Here is a 20937-nt window from a genome sequence, read left to right as displayed (position 1 = left end):
AATTCCTTATTATGTAACAGAACTGAATCATCTTTCTATAAATACATCTTTTGGTAAAATCTTTAACCATTCATGTTTCTGTGAAATAGGAAGTGGACCGCATTATTGCCCAGATGATGCACGCAGCAAACTACCTCGGTTGGGATGTGTCTGAACTGCAGCCTGTGAGTTTGCATTCATGTTTGGTTATGCTTGTAAGGGTCAAACAATGCCCTCGATTTTCAAATCGAAAGATCACTTTGTTAGGACATTTAAAGCACTCTATATATGTTTGCATGAGGGTTAGGATATCATAAAAAAATGGTGTCTAATAAAGCATTCGTGGTTTGTCCGTGTAGTATTTGGCAAGTCGAAGTGAAATGCCTTTGGAATCCCTGCCATAACATTTCCAGATGTAACCACACCCTGTCGAGAACAAAAATTCCTCCCTCATGTGGCAAGAATCAACTTGTCATGGACCAAAATAAATAATATGCATGTTGCTCCTTTGACCTTTCCTTGTTTGAAACGTATTACAATGTTCAACATGCAAATTTATCATGCAAGTTAATCAATGATTCCCTGAGGGGTCATTTAATAAAATGACTCTACGTTCAGATTATTGCACAAATTAAATGGTTGCCACATATGCAAATTAACAAAAACAAAAACATGCCTTTACTCGCTGTTTCTCTTGCCTTCAGGTTCTGAAAGATATGATGACAGCTATTGATGCGGACAGCAGTGGAACCGTGTCCTTACAGGAATGGGTGGAGGGGGGCATGAATAACGTCCCACTGCTGGTTTTACTGGGACTGCAGATGGGAAAGCACAAACACAGTGAAACACGACTATTAGGAGTCAAAATAAAGGGAAAATAGAGATAATCGCTGGTGTGAGAGAGGCATTGCAGTGATCAATAGGGTGGCTGTAGGAACGAACGTCCCGCCTTCCAATTAAAAGAACCAATCACCTGATTGTTTAGTTTAGAGTGCGAATGCGATTTAGCTGAACCAGCCTAAAAAATAGTTGTTTGCGTGATTTGAGGTGCAATTTGTTTAATTATTGTGAAAAGGTTTGTTTATAAAAAAATGAAATGTGAAAGAAATGGTGCTTCTAAGAACCTTTGACTGATTGGTTCTTTCTACTATGACATCGGCTGCATCCGAAACCACCTATTTCCATACTATATATTAGGCAAAAAGCAGTAGACAAGGCGAGTTGTAGATCCAAATTTATAGTATTAAAAAAACAGTAGGCGAAATGTACCCAGATGACCGGCAAGACCCCAAAGTGCTCATTTGATGGACACTTGCTATTCCGCTATCACCTGGTAGAGGAATTATCCAATGAAGAAGACGACGGAGGGGTGTTGTTTTATTCAAAAATCCTCGAAATCGGTAATGCAGCTCATATGGTAATTTACCAGCTCCCCTAAAGTTAAAGGAACAGTATGTAAGAAATGTATATCAATTAATCATAAAATGGCCCTGATATGTCACTAGACATTAAGAAATCATTTTCATTTCAAATACTTATAACACTGACAACAGTGGTCTGGCCAGGATATTGTCATTTTAAAAGTGGTGTTGCAGCCCTCAACTGATGTTTATGTTGTCATTTTGTGTATTGGCCACCAGTTTTGTGATTGCAGTACCAGTTTCAGCCACAAGTTTTGTGATTGCAATACCAGTTTTGGCCACAATCCTACATATTGTTCCTTTAAACATTTGGTTTTTACCATTTTGTAATCCATTCAGCCGATCGCTGGGTCTGGCGGTACCACTTTTGCATAGCTTAGCATAATAGATTGAATCTGATTAGACCATTAGCATTGCGCAAAAAAAAGAGTTTCGATATTTTTCCTATTTAAAACTTGACTCTTCTGTAGTTACATTGTGTACTAAGACCGACGGAAAACTTTTCAAAAAAGTGGAGTGTCCCTTAAAACAGCTGTCCCTTTTGGTTAAATTGCGTTTGAATAACGTCATTCCAATTAACGACTAATGTCATGTGATTTATCAACATGGCGGATGTAGTACGCCCAAATTTATTTATACTATCCATATTCATACTATATAGCAGAGGTTCTCAACTCTGGCCCCCGAGATCCACCCCCCTGCAGAGCCCAGCTCCAACCCTGATCAAACTCACCTGCTTGCAATTTTCTGGTATTCCTGAAGAACTTGATTACCTTGCTCAGGTGTGTTTGATCAGGGCAGGAGCTAAACTCTGCAGGAAAGTGGATCTCGAGGGCCAGAGTTGAGAACCTTTGCTATATAGTATCTACTGTTTAAACTGTCAATGAGTACGTACTTCATCTAATTCAGTACCGACGGTCACAGTATGAGATTTAAGACGCAGCCATCTTCTATCCTAATGCAGCGGCTTCACAGATCTTGTGTTAAATATATCCAGTTCATGATACAACAAAATAAATAAGGATAAGGAGATGGAAAACCCGAAGTGGAGTTGGAGCGGAAGGATTTTAGATCACTTTGAGTTGGGAGGGGTAATCGCTGTCACACATTCTGGCTCCAGATGCAAAGTCAGAGAGTTGAGGTGCTATTTTTGGAGCAGATAAGACAGGCTATATATCTTTATTAAAGTATCAAATGCTTTTCTTTTCAGAATGGACTGCTTGTAAAACCCTACCAGAGATCCTAATACAAATCAGTAGAAAAGAAAGACAAAGGGGAAATTGTAAAAATACAATCTGCTGCACATAGTTCACTGTAAAAAATAAAGTTTGGTTCAACTTAAAAAACGCAACTTAAAAAACTAAGATACCTGGTTGCCTTAACATTTTGAGTTAATTAAATACATGTTTTACACAACTTTTTGAGTTGAATCAACATTTTTAAGTTGAATTAACTCAAAATTTTAAGGCAACCAGGTATCTTAGTTTTTTAAGTTGAACCAACAAATCTTTTTACAGTGTCTTTGTAGACTTGACTATAAAAAGTTCAATTTTGGACATTCTACTAAGTAACTTTGCAACTACACAATAACTTACATTAATTTGCCACTACATGTCAGCTAACTCTCATTAGATTACCAGTAGACTGTTAGAGACGGGTTAGTTGAATAAGTTGACATGTTCTCCAGTCAGTTGAATGTCTTTTGGGGAGCATCTCAAAAATAGGTTAGTATATATAAAACAGACAGTTTACTAAAACTGTTCAATACTTAAGAAAAAGTTGCAAAGTTACATACAGTCGGTAAAATAAAGTGGATTGCTAAAAAATAAAGTGGTTCCCTGCGGCAACTAAAAATGGTTAGTCTACGAGTTCATCTTGTTGTATTTAATTATTATGTGTGAGCATTTGCCAGCGAACACATTGGTCTCTGTTATTACACCTAAAGCCTGCTGACTTTGCGTTGGTGCAAACACTGTGACACTTGTATGTTTGCATGCAGGCACACACACAGTAACACCCACAAGCAAATAAATTAGAAAGAATAGCAATTCATAGTGACAAATGGGCATGCATGTTTATATGCAACAACAAATATGTATAGACTAGCAAGGATACAACTAGAAAAACGCAAAACTGAGCGATTGGCAGCTTCCACATGTAAGATGACGCCCATCAAGTAAAGCTAGACCTCTTGCTGGTTTCACGCTCTCCATAAAGGGACCTTTAGCTGTTGGATGGCCAACTTACTCTTGTCTGTCTGTGCCCGTGCATGACCTGAAGACAAGCCACAGAGCTAGTTTTTTTTTCATTTCTAAATGTAATAAAACACCATGAATTGCTCATGAGTTTACCCCCAGTACTAACTGCACAGGGTGTCATTGTCACACCATACATTAACATTTAGGGCTAACACGATGGTTTTACAGTTCAACCACATAAGCAGCGTCATCGCGGACATGTAAGGAAGTAACGAGTATTTCAAACGTTTATCGACCCTGGAGGCCAGTGCAGTTTGCGCGTTTTATAGTCTGTGAATTAAGAAAATGAAGCATTCGTAGTTTTAACATATTGTGCATGTCTTGTGCCTTCCATGTTTTGCGTCATCATCCCGCTCAGACACACATCTAAGCCAGAGACTTCCCCAAATGCTGTTTCCAGCTGCCCATATAAGGCACAGGGGAAGTGCCAACAATTAAGCCCAGTTACGACTATGTGGGTTAAAGTTTTAGGTCTCCTGCCCGTCTGACTGTAGTTTCCTTCTGAGTCATCACAACCAAAAATTTGACACTAATAATGCGGCCCTGATGTGAATGCCATTAGTCCCCCTCAACACCTCCGGCCGGGCAGATGAATTTATAAAAAATAAGCAGTAGGTGTAAGATAAGAATGCCAAGTGTAATAAACACTGCATATGCATGCAAGTTAATATTTGTTACGAATAAAATTATATTCATTGTTCTTAGTATAGTTTATTTTATTATAAGAAAGGGGTTTTATATTGCACAGTCAGAAGTTGGACATTTTATGGAGGTCTTATATATCCGGGTTTTCATCGAAATTTGAAGCGAATCTTTTCAAAAATTTGCATAAAAAAAAAACAAAGAAATACGAATTAAGTGCATTTCGATTAAGTTGTTTGAGCAAATGATGGTGGTATTCAACCAACAGTAAATAAAACAATTGGAGACAATGGAGACAGGACTGCATTTAGTTACGATTGGGCAAGTTATACATTTACTAGCAGTGCAGCTTCACTGAAAAAATTATTAATTCAATTTACTTAATTTTTTAAGGTAAGTGGTTGCAATCAATTTATTTAAGCATCATTTAAACAAAAAAAAATATTTATTTTTTAAATGTAGCTTTGATTGCAACCACTTACATTAAAAAAAATTGTAAATTGAATGAATATTTTTTCAGTGTTGTAATTGCCAAACTGATTGGTTTGCACAGAAGAAAAAATGCAGACTTTTTGATGCAGGAACTACCAGAAGGGCATTACGACGATGTCAAGCCCCATATATAGTAAAGATAACGGAAACGGCTTGCTGCGTTAGAATTTATTTGGCAAATGCGTTTCCATCTCCCATTATTCGCATTTACTCTTTATCGCATAAGTCAAAAACCACCATTTTTATTTTAAATTTGGCGTTTCCATCACTTGTTTCTTATGGGTTTCTTCAAAATGTGCATAAAATCAGTGTGCATAAAACCCAGGCAGTACCCTTTAAAAGGTTAGGTTCCATTTAGGTACAGATATGTATACATTTAATACCAATATGTATTTTTGAGATACTAATTGCTACCAAACTACCAATATGTACTTCTGAGGAACTAATATGACCTCTACAAAGGTGTCGTTTTTTTAAGGGTACCACCCTAGTGACAGCTATGGACCATTTTTTCTGACATTGTAGGAACCAATGAGATTATTTGGTTGCCGAGTGCAGGATTATAAAATAAATGTGGAAAGAATTGCTCAGATAGTTCAGTCTTTGGAGGATAAACTGTGATATTAAAGAGATCTCACCTTTGATGTGGATTTCCTGTGAAATCGAGGCTGATTAAGAGAATATGAAACACAAACCAATATGTGTTTATACTGTACAAGACTTGCATTTTGCACATTTAGACCATCAAGAATTTACCTGTTTGTTTTTTTGTTTTTTTAAGATGACCCAAAGAGATGGCCAGCATTTATGGAGGATGAAGCATTTTAACAGGCCTGCGTATTGTAATGTCTGTCAAAATATGCTGCTGGGTCTGCGCAAACAGGGTCTCTGCTGCACCTGTAAGTAAAACTATTTGTTCTGTTAAAATTATTACATTTTAATGGCACACAACATGACAATTTCTGCTTTGCAAGCCAGGAGTATCTTTTGATTAGCAGGATTCTCACGGGAATGTTTGTGAATCTGGGCGAAACAATTCAACGCCTTGGGAAGTTTTTGACAATATACAGATACAGGTCATTGAAAGTGCTTATATCTATTAAATGCAATAAGTTTTCTGGGGAAAAAATCATATTATTCCGTGTAGTGTAGGATAATATCATACAAATTCTACAATTTTTAATCACACGTGCTAAAATGTTCGCTTTAAATGCTTAAATGTTCTGTATGCAAATGTTGATTCATACCAAAAGGCTTTTTTGCATATTAATGTTTGACACATGAAAACGTCTCTTGTTACGTATGTAACTGTTGTTCCCTGAGAAGGGAATGAGATGCTGCGTCTTCCTTGTCATACCTCCTGCGTCCCTGTAACGCCGTCTTTGGCAATATTTCAGATAGCGATATACTTCCTGGTTCCCGTGTCCCTGTCTTTGTCGTTAAGCCTCACCATTGGTTGAATTTGATGTGCACATTCAGACGCACTTACCCCTGAAGGTGTCGCAAAGTGTCACCACAGTGACGCAAAGCGATTTTCCTCAAAAGGGAACTGTAACAATGTATCTTAAAAGGTAACACAATGTAACCTTACTCTCACTTGAAATGTGTCCCCACATTTAATCCTTGAATTTAGGGTATTGGACCTGAAAAGTCCTTGAAAGGACCTTGTATTTGAAGTTAACTAAGGTGTGGGAACTCTGGATTAGCCAAATCAGTAGGTTCAGACCTCCATTTTTTCACCATCGGGTCCTATAGTGTTGCCTTAAAACACAACATGAAAATTCTGCTCTCACTCTGATGTAAACAATGCACACATTCAAGTTGTGTTCACACAATGTCTACATTAATTCTGCCGAACTGCGGCTCGGCATAGAAAATAACATTATCTCTGGCTTTCTAGTTAAAATATTATTTTTAAAAAATGATAAAGATTATAAATAACTTTTAAAGCAAGCAAGGTAATCTAATAATATGGGCACCAAAATGAAAACTCGCTTTTGATGCCCCGCTCACAGATTATGTAACCAGTCTTAGAGGTGCTTAAAAACTCATTTTATTCAGGTAAACTTCGCTTTTGAAATTGTCTCTGCATTATTGCTTAGTTACTGTATCATCAGGCTAAAAGCGCCACGCCAAGAAAGCCTCGGAAGTCACAGCGAGACTGCCCTGGCATGTATTGGCCTTGAAGGGGACATTTCACAAGATGTCAAATAAATCGTTGGTGTCCCCAGAGTACATATGTGAAGTTTTAGCTCAAAATACCCCACAGATAATATATTATAGAATGTTAAAATTGCCACTTTGCCACTTATAGGTGTGAGCAAAAAAAGGGGTGTGTCCTTTAAAATGCAAATGAGTTGATCTCTGCACTAAATGGCAGTGGCTTGGTTAGATTAAGGGGCAGTATTATCCCCTTCTGACATCACAGGGGGAACCAAATTTCAATTAGCTATTTTTCCACATGCTTGCAGAGAATGGTTTAGCAAAACTAAGTTAATGGGTTGATCTTTTTTACATTTTCTAGGTTGATAGAAGCAACGGGGACCCAATTATAGCACTTAAACATGAAAAAAGTCAGATTTTCATTACATGTCCACTTTAATTTTGAATTTGAAAAATTCTCTTTTATTAATTTTAGTAAAACCACCACTGTAATGTTTAGTTTTGATCTGGCGTCAGATGATTAGTATCACAACAGTTTGCTGTCTTACACAGGCTGTAAATACACAGTACATGGCCGGTGTGCCAATAAGAACCCAGCTCCATGCAGTCGCACATACGTGATGTCCAAGAAAGAGACAGGGGTAAGCATACATTTACGTTTGACATATTTATGCATTTGGCAGACGTTTATCCAAAGCGACTTGCAGTGCATAACAAGGATACTTTTTATCAGTATGTGTATTATCTGGGTTTGAACCTATGACATTTTGCCCAACCACTGAGCTCTGGTATTCACAGTTCAATCATTGTCCTATTTATCTGTTTATTTGTATATATGAGATGTACTGAAATGGCTCCACTGTGACAACTTCCCCCATACAGTGGGTACAACATTTCTTGTTAACTGTGGGGCAAGTACCGGTAGTCACAAATGTTTTATGTGCATAAAACATGGGAGGTAAAAGTGTAACAGCTAGCTCTGGTCTCCCCCGTATTTGAATCACTTAAGTCAACACTGTAACAGCATACACACATTTTATTTTTTATATGCAGACTGCAACTCATGACTGGGTGACAGGAAACTGTGATTCTGGGAAGTGCGACAAGTGTCAAAAGAAAATAAAGCACGGGCTTACTGGAAAGCGCTGCGTTTGGTGTCATACCCTGGTGAGACTGGTATTTTGTATTTATAATTACTGCGTATTTAAAAAAAAAATATATATATATATATATATATATATATATATATATACAGTGTTATATATACAGTGTTGGGGAAAGTTACATTTAAAAGTATTGCATTACAATATTAAGTTACTCCCCAAAAAAGTAACTAATTGTGTTAATTAGTTACTTTCCATGAAAGTAATACTTATGTTACTTTTTAGTTACTTTTGCGTTATTTTTTCTTCCTTGGCTAAGGCTTGATTTCTTTCAGGCCCTGCAGGTGTTTTTTATGACTGAGAAGTTCTGCATTTAGAAATTGCGTATTTCCATTGCAAAAATGTCAAGCTCTGGTCCCCCGTCTTCGTTTCTGACTCAAACTGTCCCGCTCAGGCACGCACGCATCGAGTGCGTAATTCTACTTTAATACGTTCAGTTTAACTCGGTATACTATTTTATAAAACAAATTAATTAAACTGAAAAGTAGGGGTGACCCCGAATAGTCGAAGATTCAATGCATCGAAAGGAGAAGCCTGATTCGACTACCAATCTCACAGTCGAATCGTCGCAGATGTGTTATGAAATGAGGATCCTTTAATTTTGGCCGTATATGGATGCACTGTGCACAACTCTGATTTCACATATAACAGCTTTCTCCCAATATATTAATATACAGCATATTATTATAATTCTGCAAATAATATGTGAAGTAACAGCTTTCAATAAATATTTTTAAAATGCATTAATAAATCCAGCAACCCCTGTGACCGGGCTACACGTCCATAAGAGGTTCCTATGTTAATAAACCATTGCCTCTTTGTTTCTACATTTAAAAGAAAAAGCTGGCAATTCTGGCTATACTTTCATTCTTTTAATAGTTTCTTCATTTTATTTTATTTTATTTTATTTATAAATCACTCTGGGTTATCTGATGTATCTATTTGGCTTGTGTTTGTTTTCGTGCACTTGAGGCATTTTGCACATTTGTTCTGAACTTTGTTACTTCTGACCTTATTTTATTAAAAAAATGTATTTATTATAAACGTAAATTCTGATCTAATTTAAGTCTGTACATTTTGGATTGCTTTTTGTTGTATAGATTTTGGACTATTGCGTGCTGGCCATGTTTGCGCATGCAATTTAGCCGAACGTGCTAGGTGCTCTGCGTCTCATAAATGCATCGTCAGTTTTGTCTTCGTTCATCACTTGAAAGACAGTTTTTGGTCACTTTATCAGAAAGTTGTTTACGTGTGCTGCTTGTGAAAGAAAATAAAAGTTATCAATTTGTACCTGGTCTGACCCCCTCCCAACCCATGCACACACACATAGATGATTCGACTATCGGTCGACTATGAAAAGATTCGACAATTCTGATTCGAATATGTAAATCCTTAGTCGAGGACAGCCCTACTGAAAAGTAACTAGCATTACTTTTTTTTAAAAGTAGCTCAAATATTAATGTGTACATTTATAAAGTAATGCGTTACTTTACTCGTTACTTCAGAAAAGTAATATTATTACGTAATGTGCGTTACTTGTAATGCGTTACCCCCAACGCTGAATATATGTATATATATTTTTATAGATAATAATCATTACATAATTATTGTTTACTAGACAAAAGTGAAAGGGTAAAAAATCTTTAATAAATTATGTAATCATCACTCTCAAAATATGTAGTATTTTTTTGTAGTTTTCCATTACAATGATGCCTTTTCTTTTACTATTAGAGACATGATGAGTGTGCGACTCAGGAACCCTTTGAATGTGATTGTGGGCCTTTTAGGGACCATGTTTTACCCCCATGGGCCATATATCCCATCATCAAGGTAATGTCGCCAAAACGAAAATGGCTTTAATAAACTTACCAGTACTATGTTGAAAATCTAGAAGAAATTACATTCAGCTGTCACCATTTGCAACTGCAGTATAAAGTAAGCAAATTTCTCCACGTGTAGTGTATGCATTAGGCAAATGCTCTTCTTCTCCAGTTTATTCAATCTATACATTTTAGTAGTATGCACATTTACTGTAGTGTTGATAATATTAAGCTGGAGTCGTTGTTTAGCAGCGTCATGTGTAGCAGAAGTGATGCCCATCGCTGTATATTTTTTCTGTGGTCAATCTTTGTGTCCCCCGTTTTTTGGTTCTCAGGAGAGGCTGAACACCATTAGGAATGGATGCTCATTCGCAAGTGATGAGAGTGAGCACAACACTACACCTGAAGGACAGATATTACAGATAGGACACAGTCTGTCTAGTGTCACCAAACAATTATTGATTTGGTGACTTTATCGCTCCCTGTTTTTCATTAGTTGGACAATAGATTTTAGAACACACAACCTTTGTGCTGCAAATGCAATACAGGAACAATGTTTTAAGAGTGCTACAGGGTCAAAATTTACATGTTTTGGTAAAATCAGCATACAAATGGCCTAAGCTGGAATATACCAGTGGCGGCTCGTGACTGCTCATCCAAGGGGCGCTAATTCAATGTGTTGCTTGCATTTTCAAAATATGTGTTTGTCGCGTCATGTGAACCATGTGCATCACGTGTTGTGTCAAAATAAGTGCCTGCTGCACATGCACGCAAGAAACTCCCTTAACAGTGATTACACATGAGATTATGTGAGTATCTGGCAAAACACGAGCGTCTCTTTTATCATAACCCCTTAAGACGAATCTGCAGCAGGCACTAATTTTGACAAGACACGTGATTCACACACGATCTCTCGATGCGCAGAACACATATTTTGACAAAAGGAACCACACACATGAAGTGCTACATACATGTTGTGAAGATCGAGCACCCTCGAAAAAAGAAGTCATCGGCCGCCACTGGAATATATAAAACTTTTTTTTGCCTAAACAGATAAACCCGATTCCTAAGACTCATCCACTGTTGGTTTTTGTGAACCCGAAAAGTGGTGGAAAACAGGGGGAAAGGTGAGTATATTAGTTAATATAAGCAGGTATGTTTTGGCCTTGTTCTCTAAATAAATACATTTGCTTTTACAGAGTCCTTCGAAAATTTCAATTCCTGTTGAATCCTCGGCAAGTCTATAATCTTTCCAATGGCGGACCGGGACCAGGGTAAAGATTTCTCTATAACTAAAGCATTTTTAGTAAATTCACTACTCTCGTCTCGTTTGCTTGGCTTGTGGCCTGCATTTATTTCTTTGAATTTGTTGATGGCTTAGCAAAATGCGAGTTTTGTTGCTTTTAGATGATTTTAACCTGTTATCATTTATGTTCACCCAGGATTGCATTTCTTCAAAGATCTGCAGGACTACAGAATATTGGTCTGTGGAGGTGACGGCACAGTGGGCTGGATTCTTGATGCCATAGGTGAAAAACCTCAAACATATATCCTTTGTTTCTCACAGTACCTCATAAGAGGATTTGAAATTTTCAAATACATGTTACCTTGATATCAGTTCCTTCACAACTATCCCCTTTCTTTCAATACCTCACAAAGATAAAGCCAACCTGCCAGTGCGCCCTCCAGTGGCTGTGCTTCCTCTTGGCACAGGAAATGATCTTGCCCGCTGTCTGCGATGGGGCGGAGGTGAGGAGAGAAGCTGAGGGTATACATTGTTCTGTGATGAATCATTTATTTAACCAAAAGAGAGAAAACAACACCACTAATAAAACATTTACATTTTTACATAAATCAAAAAAACTCAATAATCCTTATATTTACTCTGCCTCTTTATTCATTTCTATACATTGACTACATTAAGGCATTTAGCAGATGCTTTTATCAAAAGCGACTTAAAGGGGACATTTCATAAGACTTTTTTAACATGTCAAATAAATCTTTGGTGTCCCCAGTGTACATATGTAAGTTTTAGCTCAAAATATCATATAAATAATTTATTATAGCATGTTAAAATTGCTACTTTGTAGGTGTTTGCAAAAATGTGCCGTTTTTGGGTGTGTCCTTTAACGTGCAAATGAGCTGATCTCTGTACTATAATGGCAGTGGCGTGGTTGGATAGTGCAGATTAAGGGGATGTATTATCCCCTTCTGACATCACAAGGGGAGCCAAATATTTTTTCACATGCTTGTGAAGAATGGTTTACCAAAACAAAGTTACTGGGTTGATCTTATTCACATTTTCTAGGTTGATAAAAGCACTGGGGCCACAATTATAGCACTTAAACATGAAAAAAGTCAGATTTTCATGATATGTCCCCTTTAAAAAAAAATAGAAAGCAAGATCCATGTAAACCTATACAGGGCTGGTAAAATATTTTTATAGACCTGCCCTGTCTGTGTTCAGGTAGCGGTTCTCACCAGCGCTCTGGTTCTAGGTTATGATGGCGTGGATCTGGGTCGAATCCTAAAAGACATCGAGGCGAGTTCTGAGGTCAAGATGGATCGCTGGAGCATACAGGTGATTCTTGAGGACAGTAAGGAGAGAGGTGACCCGGTGCCCTACGAAATCATCAATAATTATTTCTCCATCGGAGTGGTAAGTACACCAGGAATCTACCCAGCGAGCAATAGCCATCATTTCACAGTCTAGCTTAACTATAGACCTGATAAAGTTACCTACTAGCTACGAGTTAGCCACTTTTGCCAAAATTAAACTTGAATTTGATTACATTAAAATAACTTTAGAGATGTATGATATTGTATCACGAAAGGAAAGTCAACAGTAATGTGTTTAGTTTCATTGATTTATTTTTAATTTATTTACTGTATGGGCTATGGTTAGACGTCTATTAAATTTTTACTTCGCCTGTAGACATCTGGCCTGTGTTTGAACAGCAAAGTTATACTTTATAATCGCTTTTAATACTGCTTCATCTTAGTAATGATAAAATGATCACATTTTATAAATAAAATCTATTATTATTTAAACACTTTTGTATTGTCAAAACCATATGTGACCCTGGACCAATAAACCTGTTATAACTCGCATGGGTATTTTTTGTAGCAATAGCAAACAATACATTGTATGGGTCCAAATGATATAAATTTTTATGCTAAATCTTTAACTCATTCACCGCCATTGACGAGTTATCTCGTCATTTATGAGTTCATATTTAACTAATAAATATGCCTTTCTGGACGAATTTCAAAGTGAAAGTGTAATACCGCTTTTATCCACCAGATGGCGCCAAACGGAATTTATCAAAAACGGAAGTTAAAAAGATTTAATGATTTATTTTAACTGCCTTTATGTTTGATAGTCATTCTGAGTCTGATCTCTAACATAAATTCCTTTACAAAAACGCAATTTTTTAAGCTTTTTGCTCAAAATGTTGTATTTTTGAAGAGAAATATCCATATTTCAGTGGTTAAATTAAGTAGAAAAAGTAAATATATAATGAAACGTTTTTTCCCCATTTTGTTTGTTTGTTTATTGTTTGTTTGAAAGCAGAGGGTGTGTTCTTTAATTTGATATAATTTGTATGTTTATATATTTATAGAAAAAAATTTTCCTGCAAGGAATTTTGTTAAAATTTTGTTAAGATCACAAAAATGCATGTGGGCAACTTTTCTTAAAAAGGATGGCGGTGAATGAGTTAAGATATTAAGTAAAGATCATGTTCAATTAAGATATTTTGCAAATGTCCTACCGTAAATGGGTCAGTGACAAAAAACGGTTTGGCAAGATGAGAAATTCAAAAATCTTTTAAAAACTTGTTTTAAAAGCATGCATCAGGTTTATTTTAATGCACATATTTTATTTATGTTAATTTTATGCAATAAAAAATTATATTTGCACAATTTTTATGAAAGTTAAGATTAGATGGACCTGAAAATGTCAAATGGTGAAACCGCCAATTGCGCCAAATAATGAGAAATATTAAAAATTTTATTCACCTTGATGGCATGTAAACATAATCATCAAAAAAATCATTTTATTAGTTATTTTTAAATGTACATTTTAATACGTTTTTGTAATATTTGTACTGACATATGCTGAAAACAGCTCTGTTTTCTAAATAATCTTTGACAAATGATGTAAAAATGTATGTAAAAAAATTATATTTGATTATATTTTATTCCACATTTTTTATGAATGTATTTTTATTTTCATTTAAAAAATACGAGTTACAACAATTGACACAGACCGGTTACACCACATTGACATTTTTGCAATTATCCCCCAAGTATATTCTTTCAAAATTAAATAAAACAAGAAATTTTAGACTTGGTCCTCAAAAAAAGAGAATGTATGCAAGTAATCTGCAAATTTATTTTGAAATTTTAACCCTTTTACATTTAATTGAACCATATGGACACAAAATAATTAACGTCACGTCATTGACCCAAATATATGAAATATGTTTTTATCAGTAGTAATATTTGTTGCTAAGAACTTCATTTGGACAACTTTAAAGGTGATTTTCTCAATTTTTTTAAATGTTTTGCACCCTCAGATTTTCTAATAGTTGCATCTAGGCCAATATATGGAAAGCTTATTTTTTCAGGTTTCAGTATAAATCTCAATTTTTAAAAAAATGCCCGTTATGACTGGTTTTGTGGTCCAGGGTCACATGCATGTTACTTTTACTTTGTACATTTTGTCTTAAACAGGATGCATCTATTGCTCATCGCTTTCACACTATGAGAGAGAAACATCCTCAGAAGTTTAACAGCAGGTGGGCATCAGATCCATCATCATCATCATCATATTGTTTATATTGTAGCAACATTATTAATATGTTTATTATAAATAATAATAAATAGACTCTTATTTATAATTAAATCAAATTTATATAATATAAATAACTTACTCTTAATTCAATTTCTTTTAGAATGAAGAACAAACTGTGGTACTTTGAATTTGCCACTTCTGAGACCATCTCAGCATCATGTAAAAAACTGAAGGAGTGTATCACCATAGAGGTGAGAGAGGTTGATACGCAGGTGCCCTTTAAAAAGTCTCAAAATTACAACGAGAATTAACGGAAGACAAAAATGAATTTGTCTTTGGTCATGATTGCTCTTTCCACGTGTTTGATTCCACTCTAAAAGCATCATCATTGTCAGGGCATTAGTGTGATAAAATCTAGTATTAGTCATCTGCTGAAGAGCCAGCTTTAATTCAGTGTATAAGGCAAATGCATTTCATTACTTAAAAATGTGCTTACAAATTTGGCTTGAAATAATGAGAATTTGAAATATGAAAAACATAACATTCTGTCTGTCTTTACAGTGTTGTGGGACACAGTTAGATCTCAGTAGTCTTTCCCTGGAGGGGATCGCTGTCCTCAACATTCCCAGCATGCATGGCGGGTCCAACCTGTGGGGCGAAGCCAAAAAGAGTGACAAAGTAGATCAAAATATGCCTGAGGTGATACTGGACCCTGAACTACTAAAAGTGAGCCCGCAAGGTAGGTTTTGTGTTTTGGGGTTGAATCTTAATGTGATTTTTTTCGAAATAGTTGTATGAAAATTGTAAGTGCAGAAATTAAAAGTTAATTTCCCGTCCAAAAAAGTGCAAAATATTTTATTTAGAAATCTCAAGAAACCCAGATCCTCTTAAAGCATGACTGACACCATTTACATTGCACTGTTTCAGTAACTTAGGTAGATTGTTTTGCGCACGTCACAAAGAGGCTGCTATTAAAAAGTCAACGCAAACTATATTTAACTATAAACTTACAGCTCACAATTGCAGACAAAGCCACAGCAGTACGAACAGGCCTATATATAATTGTTAGAGTCAGTAAGTGGATGTAAAATTATCATAATGAGATAAAATTATAACTGCAAAAGCATAACATGATAACATAGATGTTTTAAAAAAAAATTATAAATTCTATGCTAGGACCCCTTTAACATAAAAGTTAAAGGATTTGTCCATTTTCTTGAAAAATCCAGATAATTTACTCACCACCATGTCATCCAAAATGTTGATGTCTTTCTTTGTTCAGTCGAGAAGAAATTTGGTTTTTTGAGGAAAACATTTCAGGATTTTTCCCCTTTTAATGGACACCAACACAGTTTTAATGCAGTTCAAAATTGCAGCTTCAAAAGAATCCAAACGATCTCAATCGAGGCACAAGGGTCTTATCTAGTGAAACGATTGTCATTTTTGACAGGAAAAATGGAAGATGTGCACTTTTGGAGCACGGCTTCTCGTCTATCTCCGGTTCTGTGATGCACCAGCGTGACCTCACGCAATACGTCATCACGTCAAGAGGTCACGGATGATGTATGCGAAACTACGCCCCAGTGTTTACGTGTGTGGAGAAAGAGTACCGTTCCGACATTGTTGTATGTCGAATGATACCAATTAATGTCTTTGTGTCCGTTTATTGTTTAAAATGGTCCGCACATTTGCATTTCATATGTAACACGTGACCTTTCTATATCACTACGCAATTACGTGAGGTCGCGCTGGCGCGTCACAGGATCGGAGATAGACGAGAAGTTGAGGTTTAAAAGTACATATTTTGTATTTTTCTTGTCAAAAATGACAATCGCCTCGCTAGACAAGACCCTTATGCCTCGTTTGGGATCGTCCTTTGAAACTCCATTGAAAAAAACTGTTAAGTGTTGAGTTAAGTGGTAAGTGTTGGGGTCCATTAAAGTCCATTTAAATAAGAAAAATCCTGGAATGTTTTCCTCAAAAAGTTATCTGGATTTTTTTAAGAAAATTGATTAATCCTTTAAATAGACTCAACAGGTTCTTGTCTCCATTTTTACAGATATAAGTGATAAACGATTGGAGTTGGTGGGTTTGGAAGGAGCTATGGAAATGGGACAGATATACACGGGTCTGAAAAGCGCAGTCCGACTTGCAAAAACATCTCAGATTACCATCAGGTGAGACTTTGTACTGATTCAGGCTGTTGCACAAACAAGTCAACACATGCACGGACATGCTCATAACTGACCATTAAAGTATGTCCATTAACATATTCATTATTCGCATTTTATTCAAAGGTAAATTATGCAATTTACATTTCTGTTCGCTCTTTTGTCATGGAAATGGGCTGTGTGTTGTTCCTGTAGCTCAAAAGGTTGTGGGTTTGATTCCAAAAGCACACAAATGTATATAGCTTTAATGCACTACAAATTGCTTTGGATAAAGCATTCGCCTAATGCATAAATGTAAATGTTATCAGATGGTCAACTAATTCTGTATCTGTCAGTGACTCATATGCTGGCAGTGTGATGATGACATTATTCATTATTTTTCATGATTTTCCTGTCTGTAAATAAAACTAATAAATTATTTGTCTGGTTCTTGTTTGTAGAACAAAGAAACCCCTGCCTATGCAGATTGACGGAGAGCCGTGGATGCAGCCACCTTGTACTGTGAGTGACCACCCATTTTTGAATATTGCCGCCTTAAAGGTGCACTGTGTAAATTTATTTATTTTGATAGAAAAGCAATATATAATGCATAACTATATTTTAATTGGTGTATAAAGTAGTGATGTTACCAGTGACACCGAAGCTCCGAAGCGTGTGTCAAAAAAATGAACCGTTTTTCAATGAAGCTTTGTATCGAAGCTTGATTCGTCCTGGCAAAATCACGTGACCAATGACGTCCGAAGCTTCGTTTCACACACTCCCACGTGACTGCTTCGTTATCTGATTCAAAGGTTTAAAATTGTGCAATGCGCGGCGCGCCCTCATGGGTTGTATTGGAGTATTGCAGTACACGGAATCGATTAGTGAGTTTATAAGATATATTAAGATAAGATATATGATAGTAGTAAAGCCTTTTCTGCACCACTTAATACCATGATATTTTTTTAATTGGTTCACACTTTATACTTTTGAGACCTATCCTTAATTTGTTAATGCATTAATTCTTGCTTTTATAATTAATACGTTCTTTGGTTGTGGAACATGCTGTGATACAGCACTTTCACCAGCAGAGGTCCTCATCAAGCTCTGATTTGAATAGCTTCGAATAATGAATCTTTTTCCGATACAATTGGGTTGAAAGCTTCACTGCTTCAAGAAAGCTTCACTTCGCCATCACTAGTATAAAGACCTTACATAGTGAACTGTTATGTTTTTATTGCCTTAAAATGTAGTTTTTAACTTCAAACACAGTAGCCCTAAATGGACAAACTGCTGCTTTGTCACTACGTTGTCTCAGACGACTACATGTTAGTCCTGTGGCTGCTACCGTAGCTTCTCTATGCGTTTTGAAAGGGGGGTGAACAGGGGACTGAGCCGTTGGTTGCAATCCGCAATTTCACCACTAGATGCCGCTAAAATCTACACACAGCACCTTTAAATGCTTTAATTTTAATAATAATAATTTTAAAGTGTTTTTACACATAAATATGCATTTTTCCTATTATGTGAATGATTCCTTCAAGCGAGATACCTAAAAAAAGGCAAATGGTGTAACTGCAAATTGTACCAAAGAATGAGAAATATTCAATATTTTATCCACCTTGATCTCATGTAAGCTTAGTCATAAAAAATCATTTTAAAATATAATTTTATTTGTTATTTCTAAATGTAAATTTTAATGCGTTTTTGTAATATTTGTCCTGACATATGCAGAAAACAGCAGTTTTCTAATTAATCTTTGACAAATGATGTAAAAATGTATGTAAAAAAATTATATTACACAAAACTAGATGATTATATTTTATTCCACTTTGTTTTATATAAATATATAATATTTTCATTAAAAAAAAATACTAGTTACACCAATTGACACAGACTGGTTACACAACATTGACATTTTTGCAATTATCCCCCAAATATTGTTTAAAATGAAGTAAAACCAGAAATTTTAGACTTGGTCCTCAAAAAAGAGAATGTAAGCACCCATTTTTAAATTTTAAATAGCTTCTTTATGCGTTTTGAAAGGGGGGTGAACAGGGGACTGAGCCGTTGTTTGCAATTCACAATCTCACCACTAGATGCCGCAAAAATCTACACACAGCACCTTTAAATGCTTTAATATTAATAATAATAATTTTAAAGTGTTTTGCACATAAATATGCATTTTTCCTTTTGTGTGAATGATTCCTTCAAGCGAGATATATTGCTTCATCTATTTTATTTTTTCTTCCTCAGATTCATATCACACATAAGAACCAAGCCAATATGCTGATGGGCCCTCAAGCCAAATCCACTGGCTTTTTCAACCTGAAATAGAGTTTACCCCTGCCTGTTCAATGCTACTGATGATCCAGTTTGCTTAAAACAATCTTTGTATTACCAGGTTAATAGCCAATGTCTATTTTTAAGCCAATGTGTCAGATTTTATCTTTGCAACAAATAAGGTTTAAGTTTTTATTGAATCCCTTGTATGTTTTTAGGGGATAATCCTTATATGGAGTTGCAATTTCAAACAGATCTCTCTTTCACGAGCCCACCCTTATATCAGCTGTGCATCAAACTGTACTTACTTTGAAATGTAGTTTTCATGCACTCTTTGCATGCTTTATCTTGCTGTGACATACATATTGCACAGGTCATTCCAGATAAATACTGTACATTGGATAATTGTTTTGAGGTATTGTTAATATGCATCCAATATATGGATGCATGTTGCTAAGGTTTGATGTCCAATCGATTCAGTAGCTTTGCTGTAAACTATAGGTGATTTAACTATTGCTATGAAGATTTTGCACAGAATTCTTTCCTTTTGTTTTTTTTCTCTCTAATTATAACCTAAATATTCTGCAGTTACCAATCATTATATATGTTAAGATTAATCTGAACTAAACAAGGTACCAATGTGCTCTTTGCCATAAATGCTAGCTTTAGTACACTGAATTTTCTGGCACATCTAATTTATTGGCTGTATACACCATAAATAGCAGGTGTAATGTTTAGATAATATTTTGAAAGAAATTAACTGTATAATATCAAATAATTTTATCATATTATTGTATTCAGAATGTGTTGAGTCAGTTGGTTAAAACTGATTCGTCATCATTTCATACAGTTTCAAAGTGTGATAGATGAAACGGTCTGTGTATTTAGCATACGAATGCTTCTTAAATTTAGATCATTTCAAGGGTAAAATTGTGGTTTTAGATAGCACATTGCACTCCATCTGTTTATATCATTTATTAGATTGCTTGTACAGAAAGCTTCTCGACTCTTAAATAAAGAAGAATTACAAAATGTGCAGTGCTGTCTCTCAGGACCGGTGTTTAGCATCACTGATTTAAGTCACTCTTTAGGTTTTTCTTGAGAATGTAAAATTCTCCTTATTTTGTGAATTTGTCTTAATAAACATTTCAATATTTAAGTTTGTCTTCATTTTGATATTAAGATAATAACGTCAATATTCCAAAGCGCTCATAAGATGTTATTCCGCATATATACACTAGAGGGCATCATTGGGTTAAATATTTTCACAAAAGCCTCGATCCCAAAAGCGCTAATGTTTGCGTTATACACTTCATTTTCAACACAGTGAGCTTAATATTGAAACTACTCCAAATGCTTTTGATTAAAATGTTTTAACATAACATACAGTTGAGGTCTCATCCTTACTTTTATGGAGTCATTATTAACTTATAAAACCATGATTTGTTGATGAATTGTTAATCAATACGGCAAAAACAAGGATGCTACGGTTTTATAAGCTTTTATATATTTACACACACACACTTTCTAGAAAAAAAGTCATAGTTCATTTTCGTAAGAGATCTGTTAACCATGGATGTGAAATACACTGAAGTACTTTTATAAGTACTTTCAGACGATAAAGTCTAGTGAATATTTTAAGTGTGAAGGTAAATAGCACTGTATATGGGTGCAAAATATTTATATGTGAACAAAACAAAACAAAGTCGCTTTTGTAATTTGCGTCCAATCGTATCGCTTCAATTCTGAGGCCACGCCCATTGGAACG

General features: G+C 35.5%; 1 protein-coding gene across 1 annotated transcript in view; it reads left to right on the top strand.

The window, feature by feature from the left end:
• Positions 1-20328, top strand: part of dgkaa (diacylglycerol kinase, alpha a) — a 43430-nt gene extending 23102 nt beyond the window's left edge. The window contains exons 7-24 of the mRNA XM_073875443.1: positions 90-164; positions 684-803; positions 5577-5691; positions 7508-7596; positions 8009-8122; positions 9850-9948; positions 10274-10363; positions 10995-11065; positions 11138-11212; positions 11382-11467; positions 11598-11687; positions 12437-12597; positions 14676-14740; positions 14897-14987; positions 15298-15475; positions 16796-16913; positions 17348-17408; positions 19143-20328. Of these exons, the coding sequence (XP_073731544.1) occupies positions 90-164; positions 684-803; positions 5577-5691; positions 7508-7596; positions 8009-8122; positions 9850-9948; positions 10274-10363; positions 10995-11065; positions 11138-11212; positions 11382-11467; positions 11598-11687; positions 12437-12597; positions 14676-14740; positions 14897-14987; positions 15298-15475; positions 16796-16913; positions 17348-17408; positions 19143-19223 (1779 nt within the window). The 3' untranslated portion in view covers positions 19224-20328. The remainder of the gene's footprint in view (positions 1-89; positions 165-683; positions 804-5576; positions 5692-7507; positions 7597-8008; positions 8123-9849; positions 9949-10273; positions 10364-10994; positions 11066-11137; positions 11213-11381; positions 11468-11597; positions 11688-12436; positions 12598-14675; positions 14741-14896; positions 14988-15297; positions 15476-16795; positions 16914-17347; positions 17409-19142) is intronic.
• The last annotated feature ends 609 nt before the right edge of the window (positions 20329-20937 follow it).

The sequence above is a fragment of the Misgurnus anguillicaudatus genome, chromosome 13, assembly GCF_027580225.2.
Source record: "Misgurnus anguillicaudatus chromosome 13, ASM2758022v2, whole genome shotgun sequence".
NCBI lineage: Eukaryota > Metazoa > Chordata > Actinopteri > Cypriniformes > Cobitidae > Misgurnus > Misgurnus anguillicaudatus.
The sequence above is the reverse complement of the archived record's forward strand: the minus strand, read 5'-3'. Positions and strand labels throughout refer to the sequence as shown.